The following is a 25,413-nucleotide window of genomic DNA, read 5'->3' on the forward strand; positions in this document are numbered from 1 at the left end:
ACTCACAAAGTAACATACTTGGTAACTCGTAAGCTGGCGCGAGGTGCACACCCGTGTTATAACGACTGTCGTTTTCCTGCCACGCGAGGATAAAGTAAGTTACATTCATTCATTCATTCTATTCCATACGAGTGAGGTCTTACGGCGAGGCCCGAACCACAGGGCGATCCGTGTTACATTTAATCCCAGAGTTATCGAGTTATTCATACTTTTATTACTATCCCCAAGTTATATCGTTAAACGTTCTCAAATAAAATATCCTGGTTTTCATTCTTATTGTTTAATCTTAATACTGAAGTTATATTTTGGACCACTTTTTGATCAAACAGTAAAGTAATCGTTAATTACTCGCTAATTATGCGGTTTTAAGTCAGAAAAAATAACAACAAGAAAAAGGACAACTGGTCGACGAAAAAGGATCTATATGACCACTTACGTGCCCAAAATGCAGGTACGTGTATATTATGGCGCAAATCGACAAAAGTCATTGCACAAAATTTGTGTTAATTCAAAGTTCGAAGTAAGAACGAAAATTTTGTTAGAACATGCGTATATAGACCAAGTTATTTGAAGCACGAATTGTGAACAGTGTTAGATTAAATATCTCTCAATAAATTGTACTTAAAAGGTAGTACGTTTGCTGTGAAGTAAAAAAGAAATAAATATTAGTGTAACACAGTGGCAAAAATGTAAGGATAGACCCAAACATCTGTATACCCACGCACCAAGATTTGAACTTTACATTAAATAGCATGAACATAAAATTAACCTAATAAAATGATACAAAAACTGTTACATAGTAAGGTGGGGAAAGAAGGGACACGTTTCCTTCTATTTTCTCGCCCCATTTGGTAGTAAACAAAGAACATTCAAAGAATTATAAAACCGTATCACCACGACTCCCATAGACCGTTGTTAATTGTTTAAAATACGATCAGGATATTTGGATATTATGTGGTAAAGGTGTCCCGTCTTCCCCCACCCCAATATATATAAATATGCAAGCTAGAATACACTTTACTCGTGAGTGGGCTCCACAAACTGGTAAACGAGCCGTTGAGAAACTTTAGTTTTTCGTATGATTCCTTTTTTATAATACTGCCTTATAGAACGACTTAGTTTGTCATAATTCATTGCCGGTCGATTTTTCCGGACGCCCCAAAGCCTCGCTACCTCAACGGAGTCTTCTATCTTGAAGATGCCTGTAAAACAATTTGCTTAATATAGCATTTATATAGTACTGCGGGGTAAGACAGGATACATTTAGCACATATTATAGTAGGGTGGGGAAGATAGGACACCTTTCGCACACAATATTTAAACATTTAGATCGTGTTTTACCAATCAACAACGCTATTTTAGAGTCGTGGGGATACACTATACAATTCTTTGAATGTTCTTTATTTATTAGCAAATGAGACGAACAAATAGAATGAAATGGTGTCCCATCTTCCCCCACCCTACTATAATTCTGTAAAGATTTTTTGTTTACTACCAAATGGGACGATTTAAGGAGAATGAAAACTATCGCACGCCAACCTATCATATATTACAGTGACTAAGTTTTAAGTGTAGTTTGTGTATTTACAATGACCGACATATTATCGCCAAAACAAACCGTTGCTCAATGGGCGCACTTGATAAAACAAAACACTTATAATTCGTGAGAACTTGTTGCTAAAAATCACAGCTGTTGTGGTAGTGTAGAGACAAATAATTGTTTTTACGCTGCAAGAACTACGTCTCAAAGTAAGCCGTAAATTCCGTTTACATATAATAGGGTGGGGAATATGAGACACCTTTTCATTCCATTTTCTCGTCCCATTTGGTAGTAAATAAAGAACATAGAAAGAATTATAAAACCATATCCTCACGATTGCAATATACCATTGTTTAAAACAATATCAGAATGTTTGGATTTTATGTTCAAAAGATGTCCCACCTTACCCCAACTTTACTGTATCACTTACTGTTTTTAATAGCAAACCGTATTAAATAAACTTGAATTTTCTCAGACACTGGCAGAGTTATACTCGTTGCTTTGGCCTAGTACACATATAGGTATTTACAATAACTCATTCACCTCTTTGCTTGTCTATCCATCTTATATAACGACTGAATGATTGCGGTTGAAGGAGCAGTTCTTTCAGAAACTGCCACAAATGGATTCCACTCGAATAGTTTGGTGTTAGCGCCGCAGCACTTGAATTTGTGTCTTCTAGCTTGCTTCTGGTATGTATTGCTAAAATACACAGAACGTCAGGTGTACAATGATTGACAATGTTAAATAATAAGGTTCGAAAGGTAAATACTGGGTGGGGGGAGACGGGACGCTTTTAGAACATAATATCCAAATATTCTGATCGTGTTTTAAACAATTAACAACGGTCTATGGGAGTCGTGAGAATACGGTTTTATAATTCTTTAATTTTTTCTTCTATACTACCATATGGGAAAAAATAAGATGAAAAGGTGTCCCATCTTCCCCAACTCTACTATATATATATCATTTGCATTTACCAGTTGATATCATCATTTTATTATCAGTAATGACTTCAGTTGAGTAGTTTGATTGGCAGTTTAAGTGTTTTGGTTTGAGCGAAAATAATCCTGTCTCTGCAGCTGGAGGTGGGACGCCCATGTTTTCTTCAATCTCTTGGTATTCATTACTTTGTAAAAGCTGACTCCCAACAGCTGTGTATGGTAAAACAAAAATGCATATTTTGAATAAAAACTGGCGATGCCATTTAGACGAAATTATATATTATTATTCTGTTACACATTTCGTAGCACCAGATCATATTAGTAAATAAGCTGTTATAACAAAATGTATGAATGAACGAATGGTTGAATGAATAAATGTAACTTGCTTTATCCTCGAGTGGCCGGAAAACGGAAGTCGTTATAACACAGGTGTTCTGTTTCATACACTTTGTGCACATTTACGAGTTACTACATGTGTAACTTTGTGGGTATATTTTCCCCTGTAATGTAACTCAAAATTTAGGCAACCCATTAGTGAACACTGGGTTAAAGCAGCTGCCATTAAGTGTCTTGCCCATAAGATGAATCAATCTACATTACAACAATTTAAAAAAGCGAACCTGATCTCCAAATCTCAAGCCTAGCGTGTAAGATGTCACCACAGCTTGGTGCTAACTTGTGCATATCTCTTTCCGTCATTCGACATAGAGCAGTGCCAGGCATTCTAAACACACTCACGTCAAGAGCTGGCAGTCTACACTGGTGTGTCGTCCACATGACCCATTTCTCAACGTGCTGCTTCGACCACAGAATCGGATCTTTAAATAAAACAAAAAAATAAGTTACTTCAGGTGCAAGGGCTACGCTTTTGAACTGACACTTTCCCCACACTTTTTATCATACCGTGTTTTAACAACTGTTTTATTGTTGATTCTCATATTTTCGCCATTTAAATGATACAGTAGGGTGGGGTAAGATGGGACACCTTTAGCACATGATATCCAAACATCCTCATCGTGTTTTATATTACTAACATCGGTCTAAGGGAGTCGTAGGGATAAGGTTTCATAATTCTTTAAATTTTATATGCTTCCCACCAAGTTGGACGAGAAAATAGAATGAAAAGGTGTCCCATCTTCCCCCACCCTACTATATGATTTTTAGGGCTCACAATCTATAGTCAACCCATTAGTGACCACTGGGTTAAAGCGCAGTTTTCGTTTTTTAAATCGTTTGGTCTTTCCCAAGGATACAAACGCCTACCATGGTAGCAGCGACAAGCCTTGAACCTATCACCTCTGGGTTAAAGCCATGCGAGTTAACCAACAGCACCAGTAATGTAATAAGTTTAAAAATTATAAACAGAACTATAAGCTATACTGACCCGGTGGCAAATTGAGCAGTGAACAAGCGAAATAGACTTCCTTTATTGCCTCGTTAAAATATTCCCTCTCCATTTTTTCCATGCTACTGTTATTAATATCCGACAGGTCCAAATCGTCGAGTATGCTACTTGACATTTCTGGGGCTTCTGCCATTTTTTCGCTGTTGGGTGTTGCAATACTGCTTGGTAAATTATTATACGCTTGTGGTGCTGCATAAAAATTCGCCTCACTTGGCGAAAAATCCATGCTAGGAGATAAGTTGTGATATGGGATTGCAGTTTGGGTGGTATCCTTGTCCAGTACCTGATCATTATTGTTGAATTCGGTGGCTGTTGTACCTTGAAGGGTTGAAGGTTCATTTGTGTCAGCTGAAAACGATGTAGGCCTTACTAACGAAGACGTCAAATTTGTATTGTTGAATTTACTTTTTTGTAAAATATGAAGTTCCGTGTTCGGTGCATCGTCTGGCACGACTGCTTCGTTTTTATTGCTAGAATTTTCGAGTGCTGGTGTATTTTCCTCGGCCCCAAAGCTGTAGAAATCGCTATCTGCTTTATAGCAGAAGCCATAGGTCACGTCGTCTCGCAGCATTTCGCTGAAAGTCGCGCACGGTGATTGTAAGAACGCTGAATGGCAAGTCGTAAGATGTCCATCTATTTTCGCAGCGTCTATTGATGCGAAATGTGTCGGTTCTTCGCTAAAGGTCTCGGCTCTATTTAAAGTGTTGCTTAAGAGACCAGCCCCCGCCTGTCCGGAACTAGGATTGGCAGTAATGTTTACTGAACAAATTTCACTGGTCGGGGAGACGCGTGGCGCTTTTTCAACCGTTCTATTTTCCGAATGCAGTGGGGCATCTTCTCCATGTGGCACAGTAAGGCATGATCGTTCTTCCCGCATTATTTTACCAATATCTGGCAATGCCACTCGTGGACTTGGGAAATTCGGTCTTTCCCCTGAAATTCCAATGCTCCCAAAGTTCAGTTTTCCTCCGGTTATATATGATGTGAACGAAGTGTTCGCAGCAAAGGACATCTTAAACGCTACAACATCAACAATAGGTTAAGAGTTAGACCATTCACTAAGATTTTCGCAATATATAGTACCGGGGGGTAAGATAGATACCGTTTATAGCATTAAAAAAAATTCTTTGTTTATTACTAAACGGGACGATACAAAATATTCAAAAATGTACCATCTTACCGCAAATTATAAACGGCAAGACTAATAGTGCGTGGAGGTCATTGGCTATACGTCATAATAAAACTATAACAGCTATTACTTACTTCTGGCGGAATTTATAACGTAATACTGCCTACGACTTGTTTTTAGAAATTTTATACGAACAGTTACAGTATTTACAGTAACCACGATTTTAAAACTTAAAACCAAAGACTAAAAAACACCCGTTGCCTGTTTCAACTGCTGCTGTTTACATTTAAATTCGCCTTTTTGTAAAATGTTTTTTTCCTTTTTTTACTAAATTTAAAACCACGTAAACAAATAAGTAGTTTTAAGATTGTTGTACTTAATTTTTAATTGACTGTGCTAAGTTTTTATAATTTAAATTAAAGTATTTAGTTTTCTTATACGAACATCTGTAATAATTCTGTTTTCTCTCTAGCCACAAGTAACAAATTTAAGTTGGCGCCTCGGAACACAATTTCTAAGTGGCTGACTATAAAAACACGAAACACTTTTACCCTCACTGTGTAAATTACAAACCAACCAACAAAAAGCAGCTTAAATGTTGTTTTAGCGCATTTTCCCTTTTGAAAATTGCGTGGAGGATCTTTTACGTCGCAGGTTATGTTTGTTTTGTTCGAGTGAGACAAACGTTTTGCGACCCTGGAAGTCACGGTCGCAATAAAAACGACGTTGTACCTCTAAAAGACAGTTTTTAACAAAGTTTGCCTATATATAGTAGGGTGGGAGAAGATTGGACACTTTTTTATTTCATTTTCTCGTCCCTTTAAAGAATTTTAAAACCATATTCTCACGACTCCCACAGACCGTTGTTTTGGGTTTAAAATACGATCAGGATCTTTGGATAATATGTGCTAAATGTGGCCCATCTTACCCCACCGTACTATGCGTAAGCCTACATAGGCTCAGATAGGAACAAATATATTTCAAATCTAACGTAATATGTGTAAAACAGATGATAAAAGGCGCCGAAAATCAAACACTCAAAAAAAAACAAATCTCTGAATCTAGAAAAACGTGAATAGGACGTCAGACGTCGGTACGAATAAAGAACTTTACGTTATAACGTTTAAAGACTTAAATATGCCTAACAGCAAACTTTTTTATAGTAGAAAAATATTCTCCTTTTATACGAGATACGTGTCTGCCGTTTGGCAGTTATTAAAACAAAGACTGTTCGACAACAATCATAAATACCAGGCTATTGGTTATCGGCTGAAGTGGCGAAGTTACAATTCTAGTTGAGTAAAGTAACGAACGAATGGTACTTCAGTCGTATGCTTACCATATAGAAGCCCTTTAGACCTGAAACAGATCAATATATGACATTTGTCGACATATTCGAAGTATAAGTTACATAAAAACATGTTTTTTATTGTAGAACTGTTTCTCAAACCATCGGATTCGAAAGTGGGTCGCCATTTTATTGTTTGATGGTCTTATTTAACTGGTAAACTTTTCTTCTAACTGATTACAAAAAGTTGTGTCAAATTTCGAAAAACAGATAGAATCTCGAAAAAAAGTAGCTTCGAAAAAAGATTAAATCTAAACATTAATTACCCGTAAAACATATAAGGTAGCTCTTAAGCCGGCAGGTGTATGAAACAAAACGCCAGCGTTATAATGAGTGTCGTTGCCCCGAATCGGATTGTCAAACACGTATAACCAATGCATTCTTAACAATATACGTCACGGCAGCAGAAAAAACGTTTAAAAGTACTGTTACAAATGGCCCTGTGTATAATCTAAAGCTACACATCACAAAATAAAACACATTTTGAAATAACTAAGCAAAAACATTGTAACTTTTTTTATTTTCGAACATAAGTACGAACTGCACCGTTGTTTTTTTTAATTAAGTCATGATTAAACGTAATGCATAGAGATATACAGAAAGTGAACTTTGGGAGAATATATTAATATGGTTGTCTATTTTTGTTTTGTACATATTCGTATGCCTTCGTTGAAACGAAATAAAAAAACACCGAAACGATATTATTATTGCTACAAAAGAAAATTCAAAAAATCAAAAAAACATTGAAATTTACTAATTGCCAGAAAAATTGTTTTTTTTCAGCTGTACATGGTCATATTTAGGCGGAATTAATAATCTCTTCGGAAGCTGAGTGCACGGAATTCACGAACGCTTTAAGGTGTTCTGGGTCTAGATCTGGGTACATACCGTGCCCTAAATTAGCAATGTGCCCTGTAACGCCGAAATCCTCGACCATTTTCTTTGTGGCGCTACATATTTCGTCCACGCCTGCGTACAGCATCGCAGGGTCCAAATTTCCCTGCAAAGCCTTGGATTTTTTGGCACAAATTTCTCGCGCGCGTTTTACGTCCATCGTCCAGTCTAGGCTTATTACGTCATAATCGGTAGCGCTAAGTTCTTCTATAGCGTAATGAGCGCCTTTTGCGAAAATTATAAGCGGCACGCGTTGTATGCCTAAATCTGATAGCTGTTTTTTGACTTGGGTTGCGATTTTTGCAAGGTAGGGCAGTGAGAATTTGGCAAAGGTTGAACTACCCAGTATACCAGCATGACTTTCAAAAACCTAACAAACAAAAACAAAAATGTTTTGGTTAAAATTTTGTCACAAGAGATAAGACATGAGATATTTTTAAGATGTAAGGGTCATTGATGAGGGGATTTTATGTATGAAGGATTTATACACCCCATGCAAGTTGTTTAACTGCATATGAATGTAACTTACTTTATTCTCGCGTGGCTTGAAACAGTCCTTAAATACAGGTGTTCTGTTTCACACACCTCATGCCAGGTAACGAGTTACCGAGTGTGTTAATTTGTGGGTGATTATTTTAGGGGCTTTTCTATTTCTTTTATGTGCGGCTGATAATTTGGACAACCCATCAGTGCCCATTGGGTTAAAGCAATTTCCAATAAGTGTCTGAAACGGAAAAAAATACTCCTATAAATTTCCACATACCTGCAAAGCTTGTGCACCAGCACGGACTTGGTTTACCAAGTATTTAATGGTGGTGTCAGTTAGCATATCCAGCAATGCTTTGCTCTCATTTGGCGACCGAAACAGCCACGAACGTGCTTTAGAAAACGTGGCAGAACTACCCCCTTAAAAATGAAGCAAAATTCGTTTTTTTAAAATGATTAGGGTTTTATGAATTTATAATGCTGAGAATTAAGGTATTGGTCTCATGTCCCCTGTCAAGCGCTTTACGCGCACTTTTCTTTCCGTTAGAAGCTTAACTTGTAAATAATTAACCTAAATGGCTTGTTAATGTTTGTCTGCTAGGTGTAGTGACCACGCTTCTTTCTTCCAATTAAATTATCATATTTTTTAACAGTAGCGTGTTTTAACGACTGTCGCTTTGTTGCTATACCTTGTCTTTTCAATTGTAATTGATGAGACAACATTGTAATTGTATATAAAAATTACCAAAAATCAGCTTCAAAAATTACTAAACTATTAAAATCAATTTTTTGGAAATTTGTTAACTCAGTTTTTGGCCGAACTAAATAAAAGTACTTAGTGACTACTTAAAATAGAGTAAAAATGAAATGATATCTCACAGAAATAAAGCAATAAACATATAAACACATACCATCGACCATGTATGCCATGAGTGTCCAGGGTGCCCCACTAAATCCTATAAGAGGGACTTTCCCATCTAGTTTTTGTCTCGTAAGTTTTATAGCGTCAAACACATAACCGAGTTCTTTATCCACGTCTGGTGTTTGATTCAATGTTTTCAAGTCCTCTGGGTTGGCCAAGGGTCTGAAAAAATGTGAATGAATGTACGTAACTTACTTTATCTTCGAGTGGCTGGAAAACGACAGTCGTTAAACATCAGTGTTCTGTTTCATACCCAGCGTGCCAGCTTACGAGTTACCATGTATGTTACTTTGTGGGTGATTTTTTTTATGTGTGACTGATAATTTGAATAACCCATTAGTGACCACTGAGTTGGAGCAATTGCCAGTAAGTGTCTTGTTCAATTTAACTGGTAGCTTTCGTAATGTGGCCATTGACCCATTAGTGATTATCATCCGATCTAGATAGACGTTCCTCATCAAATGGGATAGTGTTACTACCATTGTTCGGACCTCAGCTACATACCCTTTACATACGGCTTATATACACAAAGTTTAAAAGACACCTGATTTTTGTGGGGACTTCTTGACTCTGCGAGCCATATATATTCAACTACTTCAAATTCAATATAAAAATACAAGAGCTATTCCTATATTAAATGCTTGCCTATATAATAGCTAAGCTTGCATTGTCAATCACTTTAACTAAAAGGTTAGATAGTTTGCAGTTGTAACACAAAGTCAACAGGTTCAGTACTCAAATCAGCTACCAAATTGGGCGTGTGCTTTCTGAAGCAAGACACCCAACTGACAATGCAAAAATCCTCAATAAAGTTACATATGTGGTAACTCGTAAGCAGGAAAAAGATATATGAAACAGAACACTCATGTTATAACGACTGTCATTGCTTCACCACGTAAGAATAAACAAGTTACTTTCATTTATTCATTCAACTTTTAAGCAGGCACAAGGTGTATGCAACAACATCCATGTTATAACAACTGTCATTGCTTCACCACACGAGAATAAACAAGTTACATTTATTTATAACAACATGCTCTTACTTTGGAAATACAGGCCCTTTGCCAGGAACCATCTGAACCTCCATGCCCAGTGCTTGCGGTATGACGAGAATATCCGAGAATATAATGGCAGCGTCGAGCTCCATTCGCCTTAGTGGTTGTAGCGTGACCTCACATGCCAACTCCGGCGTTCGGCAGACAGTGAAGAAGTCATGCTTGGCTCGGACTTCTTGAAATTCTTTTAAGTATCTGGGTAAAAAAAACATTCAATCTGTCTTAAAATTTAAACAAAATATATATATATGATTAAATGAATAAATGTAACTTACTTTATCCCTACGTGGCCGAAACGACAGTTATTATAACACGGTGTTCTTTTTCATACACGTGATATTAGTTTACTAGTTACCACATATGTAAATTTGTGGGTATTTTTTTCTGTGCTATGCCTGACAATTTAGACAACTAATAAGTGACCGCTGGGTTTGAGCGATCGCCGTTAAGTGTCTTGCCCAAGGACACATGCGCACAATAGTAGCAGTAATTAAGCATACCTTCCAGCTTGCCGCATTGCCCATACTGGAGTCCGTTCCACTTTTTCACAGAATGCAGCTCGAATAAAAAGGTCATTCTTTAATGGAGCAAAGTCACACATGTTTTAATATTCTGCAAAATAAATCTGAAAATACCAAACAAATTGTCAATTTCTGTTTAAATACATTCAATAAATTTCATGTTTTTTCATACCAAACATTTTTTTAAAAACAAATTTGCCAAAATTTAGACACCAAATTTAATGTAACAAAACACCATTTATTTTCAGAATATTAAAAACAAAGTTGCAAAAATCTCAAATGTAATTCGATTCTGTTTATTGTTAGATAGGTATTAGGACTTCCCAGTTACAAGCATGAAAAAAGACTTATTTGATTGCAGTAAATTTCTGGCACGAGCTGTCCCTACAACATGGTCTAATTTTTTGGAATCAAACTTCGAATAAATTGCACTGACTGACATATTAACATCAGCACCTGACATCATATTACACAACTCACTGAAAAAATGGGGGTGGGTAGGCAGGTCATAGAACACAATATGCTTAATGCCTTTTATGTTTGGCCTATGGTAGAAATGGTATCGCTCAGAGTACAAGAGAATTGGAAATTTTTGAATGAGAAAATTACGGCGTGCTTTTCCTACAGTTTTTGAGTCGCTATATTCGCTGATGTAACCAAAAGCAGGGCCAGCAGCGGACTTTACTTGCCTTCTCATATGGTTTTTGATGCGCACAAAGTCATAGTATTGTGGTATGTACACAAGGGTGCCAGGCTGTTGTTGTGCTTTAGAAATATAGTCGAGAAAAAACTTAAACCTGGTGTCTGGTACATCAGAAAATTTAAGCTGGAAAGTATTTAATCTGTGAAAGCCTAACGGAAGTTGTTTTATAACACCACAAACAGAGCCTTCAAGTTTAGAGTCATTAAAAGACACCAAGCCATTCCGATTCGAACAGTATTTTGTTTGCAGAGTTGAAATTGAAGGTAAATCCACGCTGGTGAAGACAAGGTTTTGGCAATAGTGTTTAGAGTGCCCGTCTAAACAGTAGTCAAATACCCGGGAAAAATCAACATCGTGAGAATCTTTTGGCTGTAAATGAAGATGCTTCATGATGTGTAGGACATGCTCCCAGTTCTGCATCATAAATACATCCGCGTGATCCAAAACAAAGATTTCAATAGAAGAGAGGAAATCATACTCATAATGGGCCTCTCCTATTTCCCCGATTGCGGTTCGTAGACCAAGAGGAGAAGCGATAATGATGTCAGATTTATAAAACTGGGAATATAGCCTCATTTTTCCTTGCGCGAGTGTGATACCAATCCTAAAGTGCTCGTCCGTGTGTCCGGAGAACAGCATCCGATAATCTTCTGGTTTTTTCTCCATCTTTTCCGCATCTTCTTCAGAAGAGCCGAAGTCTTCTTTGAAGCGTTTTTTGAAAGCGACCTCCATTTTTTTGTTGTTCTGCAAGAGCGAAATTAAAGTGTTCACAATCTCAAACGCTTTTGACCGAAAAGGAGACAGAATAAGAACTTTAGGTTGAACAAGCCCCCTGTCTTTTACATCATTTACTTCTTCATTGCTATTCTCAGAAAGTTTAATTTTTTGGTCATTTCTTTGCAGAACTGCACGAGATTTTAAAAGGTGGTTTAAAATCCGTGCACAATAAGCTAACCTTATTTCTGAACTCTGCTGAAGGTAATTCTGATCCGAATAATACACGCTAGCTTGTTGTTGTAGAGCTTCACACAGCTTAAAATAAACTGCAGAATCCACTACTCCAGTTTTAATGGTTTGCGATAGCTTTAACCAGTTTTCAGAAACCACTTTCGGCAGTTGAAAACACTTCTCTAAATCGCTAACAGTGCTTGGGAAGTCATTATCCGAAGCCAGTAGACTTTCATCGCCTTCATCGACAGTTTCTGGAACTTTTTGGCGCTGAAAAAGACGGACAAGTTTATTTTGGACAACTTTTGACGACCGCATACTGTATTTTGCATTCAGGTTTTCCAGTTCTGAATCGTCCAATAAATAACTCTGTTTCGCCTCCCAGGATTTAACATCAGAGTCATTTAGGAGGATTCCATCATCTTTATAGACTTCTTCCTCTTCTTCATTTTCGGAAGACTCCGATTTGTCATTTTCAGATTCTACTTTAGAGGGCGCTGATTCAGCAGGACGAATTTTCTTTTTCGCTGGTGCATTTTTCTTTGTTTTTGTCGCTCTTTTCATTTCAGATTAAAATTTTCTAAATTTATTTTAACACAGTACTGTAAGAATCTGGATTTGGGAAAAAAATGACTTTATTAATTAAAATAGTAAAGTATATTTTACTGTTTTTATGAGAATAAACAATAATAAAACACATGCATTGCACATTTTGCACTGATGGAGATTAAATAAAGATCACACAAGCACAAAGTTATGAAGTTGAAGTCAGTGGAAGAGGCAAAGCAAATAGTTTCATAGTAAATGACTCAATTTCATGCTTTTTTCTCCTAAAAAAACAACACCCTTTTCACATAGGTGCCTAAAAAGGGCAGGGGAGGTAGCCAGCCGTAGACATATACACAGGGGCGCAGCCAGAAAGGTTTGCGTGGCCCCCTTTATAAAAAATGTAAATTAAACCTCTTTCAATTTGTTTTAGATTGAACCCTCCCTTTCTTTTTTTTTTAGCTGTGCAACAAAGTTAATTCCAATGTTTACTGATAAATGTAGTGTAAAAAATTTTACCAGCCTAGTTTTGGCACCTAAAGTTTATCAAAGGGTTGTTTAAAAGCCTGGCTGTGACAATGGTTTAATTACAAGCAAAATATTTAGAAATAAATCAGAAAGACAGAATTTTTGAAGTAATTCAAAAGACCGTAATAGCTTAAAAGAATAACATTTAAAATATTTATCTACGTCTATATTATATGTGTTACTCAATATATTAGCGAATTGCGATCATTACGAAATCACTATGTAATCTAGAATGATATCTATATATATATATATTTGCATTTTATTTTTTAAGTAAAAATTAGCGAAAAAAAAGAATGCGTCAAAAAACTACAATTGCTTTTCAGTGAGCGGTTTAACAAAAATAAATCGGTTTTGTGGATATTGGTCAACTTTTTGCGCTGCTTTTTCATCTTCAGCATGCTTGGTGCATGAAACCATGAACCTGGGGAGCTCTTGGTAGCCGATAGCTAGCGGGAAAAAGTTGTATGAATAGTTGTGAGCTTCACCTGGTGCAAGAAAACCTGTGGAATTTTTCGTACCGGAAAACATGAAAGCGTCAGAGCCCTCACAGCTGATTTCTATAGTCTGAGGCTCCGAGATGTGGCTTTTTAACGAATATGTAATGGTCAGCTTCTGTCGCAGGTGCCCGAAAGCGGGAACAGCGGCGGTTATAGAAACTGGGCTGGATTTGACTAAAATGCTTGGAAGTTTTCGCTGGAGTGTCACTTTTTGAGCAGGGTTTTCGGATTCGAAACGAGACCATTCAAAAGTACAAGAACCGATTAAAAACGAAGTACTAGGGTCGTGGGACTTGTCACAGAGGACTGTAAAGGCTCCTACAGCGCATTCTCGCTGTTGAAGTACTTTTCCATCCAACGCTGGACTCTGTTCACCTGCAGTTTTGAAACCATCATTTTCGTTAAGGTGCAAAGAAAATGAATTAATTTGAATAGGAGAGAAATTTTCCGACGACACATTGACCAAAACTATAAAAGGTTGATTTTGATTGACAGTTGAAACCGAGTCCAGGTTCAAGGAAGTGACATGTGCCGTGAAATTGAATGGAGTTAGAACCTCAACAGCAAAATCAATGCTCTCTGAGCTCGTGCAGGTCAGAACACCAGTTTTGGGGAGTTCTGAAGGTTTTTGCATCTGGTAAGAAACGTGGAGGGAAAAGTGGAGCACAGATGCTTGCGTGGTCTGTACGTATACTGTTCTTTCAATTGTTTGGTTGGTTTCCATGTTTCCTAAAGCTAATTGCAGAGATTTGGCTTTGGAAGTGTGTAAATCAGAGCATTTTTCAGAAAGATGAGCTTCTGTTTCAGAATTCTCATTTTGTTTAAGTGATAAAACGGCTGTAACATTCTCTGCAGTGAAATCATTGCTTTCTGATGAGTTTATTTTGATGTCTATCGCGTATGCCTCTCCCACAAAAGCTGGAGTTTTGTGAAGGATATTTACTTTCAAGCGAGAGGGACACTCTACAATCTCAGTTGAAGTGATGTTAGAGATGTCATCCCAGCATTTCTCGCCTCCAAGTTGAGCCATACTGAAAGGGGAAGAAGGCTTTGGATCAGTGGCGGCATCCACAAACTGATCAGACCATATCAGGTCAATACTTAGACCATTACTGGAGCCAAGCAGAACGGATAATTGTCGGACTTCTAGAACATTCTGTTTCTCGTGTGGGCTGCATAAAAATTTCAAAACGTGTTCTTTAATTTCAAATGGTGTATACTGTTTTAGGTCTGATTTTTTCGCATCTTTTTCTGCATTTTCTTCGACAGAGAGCTCTGTACCGTTGTTGAGTAGAACTAAGAGCTTGGAGATTTTGCATGGGGCAGGGCATGTAACACGTGTGAACACATGCAGTGCTATTACCTCTTCCATTGTAAACTGAGGCTTGGAAAACTGGAACTTGCATTCCACGAACGGAATTGCATCTGTTACTTGTAGAGAGTAGACAGGAAACGATTTTGGTGATGACAAAAGAGTTTTCCATTTTTCTTCTGCGTCGTTGTAGGCGGAGGTATGGTGCTCCGGGACATGATCGAAAGATGCTGGGAGCAGAATCGGAAGAGGGATCTGCCTCATGAGAAGATTCATTAAGCTGTGCTGGACTGTGATTTTATCATCATGCGGGATACTTAGATGGCGGCTTAATAGTTGAGTTGAATGGATCAAAAATGACTCAAGATCTGCTGTGAGGTAGGAACAGTGGAGCAACATCCAGAGGATTTTCGATAGGATCAACCAGCAGCGTCCGGTACGATAGTCAGCAGTTGCGCGTGTCAGTAGAGCAACTACTTTCATGTAATCCCCAGCGTGGTAATATTCTTCTCCCATCTGCACTGTGAGTTGCCGTTTAAGCCGATGACAGTGATAGTTCTTAAATATAGAGATAGCGGAGCCAAGAAGGGAAATAATTTGCAGTGAATGGTCTTGTTTTGTCTCCTCTAACTGCAAAGCCATTATGCCATCTTTTTCTTTGCTGTGATCAGCAGGGTCAATCCTTTGCTGTCCTTGCCGCCAAGGCCGTTGGCCGTAAAACTCAAGCACTTCCACTTTCAAAGGGTCTTCTGAGGGGTATGTTTGATCTTGTAAAGAAGCCTTTAATTTCTGGGCGCATTGCTTTCGGATTTTCGCATAGTAAGCTGCCTGGTTGTAGTAGAAGCCAGGGTGCTGGGTTTGAATGGCAGACAGGCCTTTTGAAATTGCTTCACTGAAAAGGTCAGCAAACACCTGATACTGGTGGCTTAGCCAAGCACTGTGTTCAAATAAGAGATCCTGTGAGCCACACATTGATTTGAACTGCTCAACATGCTGTCTGAACTGGGTTATTGCATCTAGAGGGGCGTTTAGCTTCAAAAAACACAATTTGCAGATTTTGTAGTTTACAAAGCCCCCTACTAGCTTAATTTCAAGGTTGTTGCTTTCGTAAGTGCGTAGTTCATGGACATGAGTGTATGCGTGACGGTAATGCTTCAGGGCACTCGTTGGATCTTGAATCATTTCATTGAAAAATCCGATTTTAAATTGGTGCCTTGGAAATAAAAGCTGGTGTGTTGTTTTATTTAGAAACTCCTTATGTGCTTTAACTCTGCGTGCCTCTGTTCTATAGTAGACCTGCGATAGCTCGTAAAAAGCATTTTCGAGCCGAATTATATACCCAAGCAGCTGGTCTGTGTGCGGTAGAATGAAAAGAGACTTTGCAGAGAGTTCACAAGCGCTGCATAATGCCGCTGCTCTTTCTGCAGCAACCATATCCTCTCCTGGCGGCAAGGGGGTGCTTTTCTGTATCAAAACGACCGCGACTTTAGTCGTGCGACCTTGTAAACTGGATCGTACTACTTGTACTCTTGAGGCACAAGCTAGATGCCTTTCTTTCCATGCAGGGTCGTCCCAGTCTAGTTCAAAAAAGACAACCACGACAGAAGGGAGCAGGGAAAGGTGTTTTTTCATCCAGCTAGACTTCAGTAGACCTTTGGGTATATACCAATCATACGATGTTCTCTTTGTCTTACTTCTTGGATATGCATGATCTCCAGGAAGGCATGAAAACTGTATTTGCAATCGGTCATTACGGCGGTTATTGCAAAATGCATCCCAGATTGATTTATGCACTGCATTGTAAACGTTATCCAAACCAGTAAGTACAATGAATGGCGTTGGGTTGCAGCATAGTTCTTCAGGGAGTTTTAAATGTTTCGACATTTTTAAACACCTATTATTGCCTGAAAAGTTTTCATAAATGTTTATTATATCTAAGGAATAAGATTTTAAATAAACATAGTAAAAATCGAACTAGAACTTAATCATTGTAAAATGAAAACACATTATTATTCGAAAACGAAAAAACAGGAAAATCTGAAATCATTAGGAATTTAAAAACGAAAATACATGAATAATCAAAAAGCGGAACAAAGAACCTATAAAACAGATGATAGATTAAACTGAAGTTTGTTTATACTGATTTATAGCAGTTTACAAAAGTTAAGTAAAGATAAGCGTATGGTGTATGGAAATATGGAAGAAAAAAAGCAAAGGTTACAATGTAGTAACTTTCACAATCTACATGTCAATACCAATATAAAAACTACAATCATCATGTATATTGCTTGATGTTTAAAAATGCTCCTTTTTTGCAAACATAGGCTATATCAGGTAAAAAAAAGAAAAAAAGTTTTAAACAATTTTTTTAAAAAATGTTAATTTTTAACAAATGTTAATGCATGTTGCCTCTGAAGAATTTTTTATATGAAATGTATTAAATGTGAATCATAAAATTTAATTCCTTAATGGTAATATAGCAGTTAAAGTTAACTTTATAATTTTTTTAATAAATATTATTGCATTAAATGCAGTGGTTAGAGCACCTTCCCTTAGCAAAAAGGTTACATGTTAACAGTGACCAGTGTTACTATTATTATGTGTTTGCACAATACAATAAACAGCTGTTTAATTTCTTCAATTCAGTGGTCCATTAAGGGTTGTCTAAATTGTCAGCCATACATTGAAAATAATCTTATAATCGCTCTAAAGATCAAATGGTATCTCTGAAGAGTAAGGTGTATAAAACAGAACACCAATGTTATGAGGACTGTCACGGCCGGCCAGGCAAGGGTAAAATAAGTTTTATTCATTCATCTTTTTATGTAAAATACATTTATACGTAGGGCAATACATTTTAAACCATACATGGATATTTAAGTTTTAGTCTCTGGGAATAGACCTAAACGGAAAGACGAATTTTTGGATCGAGGTTCTTTCAGTAGTAGTGTTATATGGGACATCATACATTTTAAGTGACACCATCAGATCATGAGCTTTTATTGCTATTTCTAAGTGATTCTGGTTGTGGTTTACCTCATCTAGATTATCATGTACATCTACAATACTAGGCCTTTCCCCATCTCTTGTTATGCATTTCTTCATTTCATCAACTAAGCATTGCAATATCTCATTCTGTTCTCGGAGGTTATCAAATGGGGTCATATCTGGAGAGTTATGAATAATGTATTGTGAGATTCCTGCCTGATCAATGTTGTAATATGGTGCTCTCTGCAGGATCAGTTCATATAGAATTGTCCCAAAGCTGTATACATCCATATGCGGCTTATACAAGCTGAAAATATGTGTGATTCTCTCTGGTGCAGAATACACTATAGCATTAGTAGGTAATGAGCCTAGATCAGTCTCATCACTTCGATGGCCAGTGCAGGTTGCAATTTGCGCAGCGTCAAAATCGGTAATCATTGCTCTTAAATTTGGTCCAAGTAAAATGTTGCTTGGTTTGATTGAGCCATGAGTAACTATCTGTCCATTACTTTTCTTTATGGAATGCAGGTACACTATGCCAGCACTTATGTCTCGAGCAATACGTAGCTTAAGTCCGTCCACAACTTCACGTCGTAGTAAGCAATTTAAACTTCCACCAGGCATATAAGGTGTTATAACAGCATAGCATTGGTCCCATGATGTGACACCGTATATACTGACTATATTCTCGTGCCTCAAACTATGCAAAATGGTCGCCGAGTTATAAACTTTCTTTTTTAGAATATCATTTGATATTTGGGTGCCAGTTATTTGGTAACATTTGATGACAAAATGCCCGAGTGCTTTGGAAACGCCTCTTCTAATGTTTCCATTTCTACCGTTGCAAATAACATCAGTTTCATCACAACTTGACTTAAGTCCTTGGGATCGTGCCAAATTGTTATATCCATGTGGCTGTTTGGTATAACAGTCCAATTTTACTATGCTAATCTAAAATGTTTTAACTGAACTGAAAAAATGGTGCGAGTGAAGAATCTCCCCCCCCCCCCCAACTTATTTGCTAACCCCTAACCACTATAACCACTAACTACAGTCTATAACTACTAACCCCCTAACCATCAACACCTAACCCCCTAACCTAGGGGTTAGGGGTAAGCAAATAAGGTGGGGCCGTGGGGGGAAGATTCTTCACTCTAGCACCGAAAAAATATAGTACACCATTTAGGTTTTTTTTACAAGTTTTACTAGTCTTACATTTGTCCCAATTTAACTATTGTAATTTGACGCCAAGGAATGATGTTGTTTTTCGCAAAAATTAACTAAAATGATAACTATTTTTTCAAGTTTTAGGAACATATTTATTACAGAAACGTTAGCTTCCTCTATTTAAACAAATTGTACAGAAATCGCCCGTGCGTAAACCGCTTATAGAAACACCATTCAACAGCTGAATTTTTTTGTGCAATTTTTTTTTATTTAATTTAATGTGAGACGTAAATTGTAAATCCGTCGATTAATTTGTCTGTCGTGTCGAAAATGGTCGATCAATTTTTCGGCGCCTTCCAGCTTTCGGTGTTTGCGCCAATAAGTCGCAGGTTAAACCACAGTCATATAGGCTATAGGCGTTTTAAAACCAAGTTCATTGTACGAAAATTGGGCTCTGATATATCGATGTAAAATAGCATATCTGTAAGTTTACGCACAGGTAAACAAATTTATTGCGAACTAAATTTGAAATTGAGTAATTCTTGTTCGTCCAATTCCTGCTCTGAAGATCGTGATGCCTTTTCGTTGTAGCGTGAGTAATATCCGCCACTATATATTGAAATAAAAATGGTCAATATTTCCACACAACCATATTATAAACAAAATCTAACCCGTTCCTCGAGATAGTTCTCATCCACACGGCATTTACTGGTTTCGCAACTAGAATCAACACACAGCAAAGTAGTGTCAAAGTAGACTTCATTATATATATATACTTTCTCGAAGGTTTGATTTTTACAATATTCTTAACGAAATGACTTTAATTCTTAACGAAAATAAAAGAGTTATAAAAATGTAACTGTGGCACTATAAAGTACTATTAAGAAAGATGTAGAGATTCCCAACGCCCTTTTAAAGTCATCACCTATACCGGTCTCTGGTTATATAATTCTGTTAACAGAATAAAAGTCCCTTTTTACCCCCACACTCTACTATATCGCATTCCCTGACACACACATAGACAACTCCAGCAAACTGGTATGTTTTTCTAGGAATCCGTTGTTTTTTTTTAAATCTCCCATTACAACTTACCGGGCTTTGCCTCAACTCTTAAGCCCAAAAGAGCAAACAAGTAAACACAACAATCTTTACAGAATATGGCATATATGCTAAATTGTTTACCCAATACAGTAGAACAATAACAAAAAAAGAAAAGACGTGCAAGTCGCTATTTATTCGTGAAATGAATCGTGTTTTATCGCTTCCGCCTCAATTTCCTGTTCTTCGAGATACTTGCATTATTCAGCATAAAACTAGTCTTTGGCACATATTGTTCAAATATTCAGATCGTGTTTTAAACAACTAACAAAGGTCTATGGAAGTCGTGAGGATACGATTTTATAATTCATTGAATGCTCTTTGTTTACTACCAAATGGGACGGAAAATAGAATGAAAAAGTGTCCTACCCTGCCCTACCCTACTATATCTTCTTTAAAGAATAGAGAATATTGGAGTATATTATGTTTTATTCAAACGCATCACTTAAACATAACAGTTAGTAAGTTGAAATGCGTTTATTTGGTTGACCCTCAAATTAACTTCGGAGCTTTTCAAGGTCCTGCTGGAGACTTCTCATTTCGTCCAAATTATCATTCGCGGTTGAGTGGGAGTTGTAAAAACTAAGCGGAGATCTGTTAGTACAAAATGTATAACATGTAATTTTATTATGGGAAAGGGAAGCATTAATTCTATGACAAAAATTGCGGTATATTAGGGTGGGGCAAGATGGTTCATGTTTTTTTTCTTTTGTCGACCAATTTGGTTTAGTAAATAAGGATTATTATTTACAAAGTTATAACATCTTACCCTACAGTACCATACTACCATATATCATTCCGCTCTTTTATTTTTGGACCACATAAAGACATATATACAAACTACATTATTATACGCAATCGGGCAGCATCAGAAGTATGAAACAGAACACCCGTGTTATAACGTCTGACGTTGCCCACCAAGCGAGTATAACTATTCCTTATTGATTAGTTCGTTCTTTTGTTTATTTACTTATATAGTAGGGTGGGGGAGAATGGGACACCTTTAACACATAATTTCCAAATAGCCTGATCGTGTTTTAAAGAGTTAACGACGGTCTGTGGAAGTCCTAAGGATACGGTTTCATAATTCTTTGAATGTTCTTTGTTTACTACCAAATGGAAAGAGAAAACAAAATGAAAAGGTGTCCCATCTTCCCCCACTCTACTATATACTGAATAAACAATATTAAAACACAAACTTGTCAAGCTTGGATTTATAGCTCAAGGAAGTAGTTGGATCAATAACAATCATCAAAACACAGCAAAGCAAGATCAGAGCAGACTTCATAATTCTTTACTCAGTTAAACTTTAAAAACTGTAAATGCAAAATAAAACACGTTATCATAGCAATAAGACAACAATACTTATTGACTTTATAAAACACAATACCAGCTACAAAACAATATATGATTCTAGTTATACCAGTAAATATAGGCGCGTACTTAAATAAAATACAGTAAAGTGGGGGAAGATGAGATACGTTTTTATTTTATTTTCTCGGTCCATTTGGTAGTAAACAAAGAACATTCAAAGAATTATAAAACCGCATCCTTACAACTCCCATAGATCGTTGTTAATTGTTTAAAACACTTATATATAGATCACAGCAATACACTAAAGCAGCTTAAACACCACGAGCATCAACACATATGGGATAATGAACGTTGGTTTGGTTGATACTTCGCAGTGAGAAGTATATCCTCCGTTTAATTATTTCCGCAGTTCCTGTGAAAATTTTAGTCGTGAGCTTTAGTCGTGAGCTGAGTTTACAAAGCCGTTAATCATTTTGTATGGAAGTGAATTTTTAAAGCCGTTATTATTTTTGTGTGATAAGATGAGATTACGTTAGCATAAATGAACCACAGATTTGGGGGTCGTGTTTTCAACAATTAACCACGCTCTTTTTGAGTTTAAGGAGCTACGGTTATATAATTCTGTAATTGTTCTTTGTTTACTAATAAAAGGGACGAAAGAAGAGAATGGAAACATGCCATATTCTACCGCACCCTACTATATAGCTACTGATTGACTTGAAATACCGTAGACCAACTAAGAACATAATTGAGGGGTTCCATAGTTCCGTGCATTACAAATCACCATATTATCATAGTATACTGAAGTGATACCATGATACTTCAGTATACTATGATATTATACATTTCTTGACATCTGCTTTCTTAACTATCTTTCTCCCAGCAGAGGGAGCCACGGAGTATAAAGGGCGCCATAGAGTAAGAGAATAAATTGTTTTTTTTCTTCTGGAATTAATCATTTTTCAATCGTTTTCGTCTTACTAGGCTCATCTTTTTCACCTTGAAATCTATGCATTACCTGGCAGTGCGGGGCGCCAGACTCAAACTGCGGTCACGGGTGCGACTCAACGCTGCTACCATTTTCTACGTATGTGTTCTTCATCAATACAGTTATGGCAATTGCTCCAACCTGGCGGTCCCTTATGAGTTCTCCAATTGTCAGTCATGCATTTATACAGTTTAAAAAACACGCTAATATAAAAAAACAACACAACAGGTTTTAAACCGTTACAACTAATTATTTTATGTACAGCAAACTTGTATACGCAAAAAAATATTTGGCATTCAATATACGCGACTCAATATGCACGTAGTGGCTTGGAACATGGCCCAATTCATTTTTATATAAACCGCCTAATATGTACATCAAAACTTATGTTTTTACCAAATGTATAAAAAAATCAAAATTTGCTGAGCAGGACTATGCTATAAAAGCAATATGCTACCGGTGCTTGTACTTTAGGCTCTTTTAGCAAAATTTTGATAACCGAATTTTCGACGTTATTTTAAAGTCGGCTTCACGAGGGTAAATAAGCAATATCCTACACAATGTAATTGTTTACAAAATCAATATAATTGAGGGGTTCCATAGTTACATCGATTACAAATCACCATATTATACATTTCTCGGCATCTGCTTGCTTAACCATCTTACTTCCAGCAGGGCAGTTAAACACAGAAGCAAACTTTTCGAAGTTAATTAGCGGCCCAAGTATTCTGTGAATCAAATACCATAAATAAGTCATTTTGTTTTCCATATATTATTTATCCTCACAAGGCTAGGCAACGACCGTAGTAATAAAACGGTTGTCATATTTTTATACATCAGGTTTCACACACCAGGTTTAAATTTGTAAATATCTTGTTTATATTTAATATATATGACATTTAATTTTGGTATTAATAAAGCAATGTACCATTGTGGGCGTATGTGTTCTTGGGCAGGACACTTAACGACAATTACTCCAACCCAGTGTCACCAATGAGTTGTCCAAATTGTTATCCAAACACATAAAAAAATAATCACCCACAAAGTTACACATGTGGTAACTCGTAAATGGGTATGAGGTGTAAGAAACAGAACACCTGTGTTATAACGACTGTTGTTGACCTGCTGCGCGAGGGTAAACTAGTTACATTCATTCATTTATTCACACACGAAAAATGATAACAGCGTCAAATGCTAATTGGCGATAAACTGTTTTTCTACTACCGGTATGACAAACATTCCACATACAAAAACTCCTAAGTCTGCACTAAGTGTATGAAACACTCATGTTATAAAAACTTTTGATGCCAACCATTCGAGGATAAATAAGCTACACTAAATAGCTATGGTAAAACAAAAAAAAAGTTACCGGAATTTTCCTGGGCTGTGAACATCTGCCTTTATGTCATACTGAGCACGTTCAGTTTTATAGTGACCACATCTAACCTGTTCAAGAGATATAGTAAGCTGGGGTAAGACGGGAAGCATTAGCAACTAAATCCTATTTTTTAATCATGTTTTGAACAATTAACAGACCTCTTTTAAGGGCCCCACAGATAGTTATATAACTCCGTAAAAATTCTTTGTTTGCTACCAAATTTTTATTGTCAGTAATGCGTTAAAATATATCCAAAAAAATAATCATATAAAAAGTTCTGTATGTTGTAAGTGAGGCATGCAATTAAACATCCATGTTATAATGACTGTTGTTGCCACGCCGCATAAGAATAAATACGCCAATTAAAAATATCTTTTATTCATTCATAAACAATCAGCTATACACTATGACTAATAAATCCTCTAAAATATTCATCTACAAAAAGTGGCATCTTGTAAGCAGGCACAAAGTGTACAAAATAAACTGTGCCTAACATTGATAAAAATGTTACATTCATTAACAACACCAATGTCACACAGTACAACATGTGACTCACATTAGCATATCCCAAGAAAAACATCTGCTCATTGTTAAATTCCATTCCAGGGAGCAATTTCTCTTCACCCATTTCTGCTACCCAGTCTTTATATGCCTTGAAATATAAAATAACGGTTTGAAATTAAGTTCATCAAGATAGCAGGTCATGACTAAATAGACCGATTGCTTGAGTGGTTTGAGTTAAAACAACCTAAGCCATTTCTACATTTGCGTTAGTTTTTGAATGTTTAGCTTTTATTATTTTTGCGTGACAGATTACACATGTGTTAATATTCACTTAAGAATTGAGATTGCCCGCTTACTGTATGATGTGTGTAACTGTACGCAGCTGTACGCAACTGTATGCAGCTGTACGCAACTGTATGCAGCTGTACGCAACTGTATGCAGCTGTACGCAACTGTATGCAGCTGTACGCAACTGTATGCAGCTGTACGCAACTGTATGCAGCTGTACGCAACTGTATGCAGCTGTACGCAACTGTATGCAGCTGTACGCAACTGAAGCAACTGTATGTATAATTGTGCCAGCTTACTGTATCATGTATGTAAAATAATTGCCATGTATCATGTATGTATCTGTATGTATCATTTTCATAAGGAACCACTGGGTTGGATCAATTGCCGTTAAGTGTTCAACCTCAATAAAAACAGAAAAATAAATAAAAAATTCTCTAGTGAAAAATGGTTTAAGAGACAGTCCTCGACCTAATGCATCACCAAGTTGGTTCAATAGTCGCCACATGTGAAAATACTTACAAGAAATGATTGACGGATTGCGCCGTTATCTGCAATATTTTCGGGAAGAGTATTTTTACCGTCCAACTGAAATAGTAATATTATTAAAACTAGTGGAATACATATTACAAGATTATAATGTATGGCATATATGTATATGAAACGTCGCTGGCCTTAAACGGTAAGTTAAATAAAATATGATTCAGAATGAAACTTGCTTTATCCTTGTGTGGTCGGAAAACAAAAGTCTTTTAGACACAGGTGTTCTGTTTCTTACGCCTCATACCCGCTTTTGAGTTACCATGCATGTAACTTTGTAGGTAATATTTGGGGGACTTTTTATTATTTGTTTTTTATTGGGATGACTGACAATTTAAACAACCCATTAGAAGCAATTACTGTTAAG

At 36.8% G+C, this 25,413-nt stretch overlaps 5 protein-coding genes and 3 long non-coding RNA genes across 9 annotated transcripts in view; 1 reads left to right on the top strand and 7 right to left on the bottom strand.

Moving 5' to 3' along the window:
* Nucleotides 1-933: 933 nt before the first annotated feature.
* Nucleotides 934-4,933, bottom strand: LOC778729. Its single transcript, XM_002122249.4, has 5 exons — nucleotides 3,869-4,933; nucleotides 3,105-3,302; nucleotides 2,521-2,694; nucleotides 2,084-2,242; nucleotides 934-1,202 (listed from the first exon to the last, which is right to left on the bottom strand). The coding sequence occupies exons 1-5, from the start codon at nucleotides 4,899-4,901 to the stop codon at nucleotides 1,018-1,020; spliced, it is 1,749 nt and encodes a 582-aa protein (XP_002122285.4). The 5' UTR covers nucleotides 4,902-4,933; the 3' UTR covers nucleotides 934-1,017.
* Nucleotides 4,934-6,867: 1,934 nt separating this feature from the next.
* Nucleotides 6,868-10,347, bottom strand: LOC100182622 (uroporphyrinogen decarboxylase). Its single transcript, XM_009862183.3, has 5 exons — nucleotides 10,224-10,347; nucleotides 9,712-9,918; nucleotides 8,658-8,830; nucleotides 8,024-8,166; nucleotides 6,868-7,630 (listed from the first exon to the last, which is right to left on the bottom strand). Exons 1-5 carry the CDS (start codon nucleotides 10,322-10,324, stop codon nucleotides 7,166-7,168), a joined length of 1,089 nt encoding a protein of 362 aa, XP_009860485.1. The 5' UTR covers nucleotides 10,325-10,347; the 3' UTR covers nucleotides 6,868-7,165.
* Nucleotides 10,348-12,572, bottom strand: LOC100184993 (digestive organ expansion factor homolog). The gene has a single exon (XM_002127757.4). It carries the CDS (start codon nucleotides 12,457-12,459, stop codon nucleotides 10,558-10,560), a length of 1,902 nt encoding a protein of 633 aa, XP_002127793.1. The 5' UTR covers nucleotides 12,460-12,572; the 3' UTR covers nucleotides 10,348-10,557.
* A 189-nt stretch (nucleotides 12,573-12,761) lies between these two features.
* LOC100177930 (trafficking protein particle complex subunit 11-like) lies at nucleotides 12,762-16,681 on the bottom strand. The gene has a single exon (XM_002122106.4). It carries the CDS (start codon nucleotides 16,663-16,665, stop codon nucleotides 13,279-13,281), a length of 3,387 nt encoding a protein of 1,128 aa, XP_002122142.1. The 5' UTR covers nucleotides 16,666-16,681; the 3' UTR covers nucleotides 12,762-13,278.
* A 473-nt stretch (nucleotides 16,682-17,154) lies between these two features.
* The window catches only part of LOC101242754 (wall-associated receptor kinase-like 5), a 10,943-nt gene continuing 2,684 nt past the window's right edge, over nucleotides 17,155-25,413 (bottom strand). The window contains exons 2-3 of one of the 2 annotated variants that reach the window (XM_004226738.2): nucleotides 17,657-18,481; nucleotides 17,155-17,521 (exon numbers count right to left, since the gene is read on the bottom strand). In XM_004226738.2, coding sequence (XP_004226786.2) covers nucleotides 17,665-18,481 — 817 coding nt within the window. In that variant the 3' untranslated portion in view covers nucleotides 17,155-17,521; nucleotides 17,657-17,664. Of the gene's footprint in view, nucleotides 18,482-25,413 lie in introns of both variants that reach the window. The other variant, XM_026837162.1, reaches the window with a different exon arrangement.
* Nucleotides 19,417-19,798, bottom strand: LOC104266318. Its single transcript, XR_717502.3, has 2 exons — nucleotides 19,608-19,798; nucleotides 19,417-19,545 (listed from the first exon to the last, which is right to left on the bottom strand). It is a non-coding gene; the product is annotated as an uncharacterized LOC104266318 (long non-coding RNA).
* On the bottom strand, nucleotides 20,446-21,352 carry LOC104266319. Its single transcript, XR_717503.2, has 2 exons — nucleotides 21,234-21,352; nucleotides 20,446-20,628 (listed from the first exon to the last, which is right to left on the bottom strand). It is a non-coding gene; the product is annotated as an uncharacterized LOC104266319 (long non-coding RNA).
* LOC113474774 overlaps nucleotides 21,270-25,413 on the top strand; it is a 14,535-nt gene continuing 10,391 nt past the window's right edge. The window contains exon 1 of the long non-coding RNA XR_003396461.1: nucleotides 21,270-21,352. This is a non-coding gene — a long non-coding RNA (uncharacterized LOC113474774). The remainder of the gene's footprint in view (nucleotides 21,353-25,413) is intronic.

This window comes from Ciona intestinalis, chromosome 12 (genome assembly GCF_000224145.3).
Source record: "Ciona intestinalis chromosome 12, KH, whole genome shotgun sequence".
Taxonomy (NCBI): Eukaryota; Metazoa; Chordata; class Ascidiacea; order Phlebobranchia; family Cionidae; genus Ciona; species Ciona intestinalis.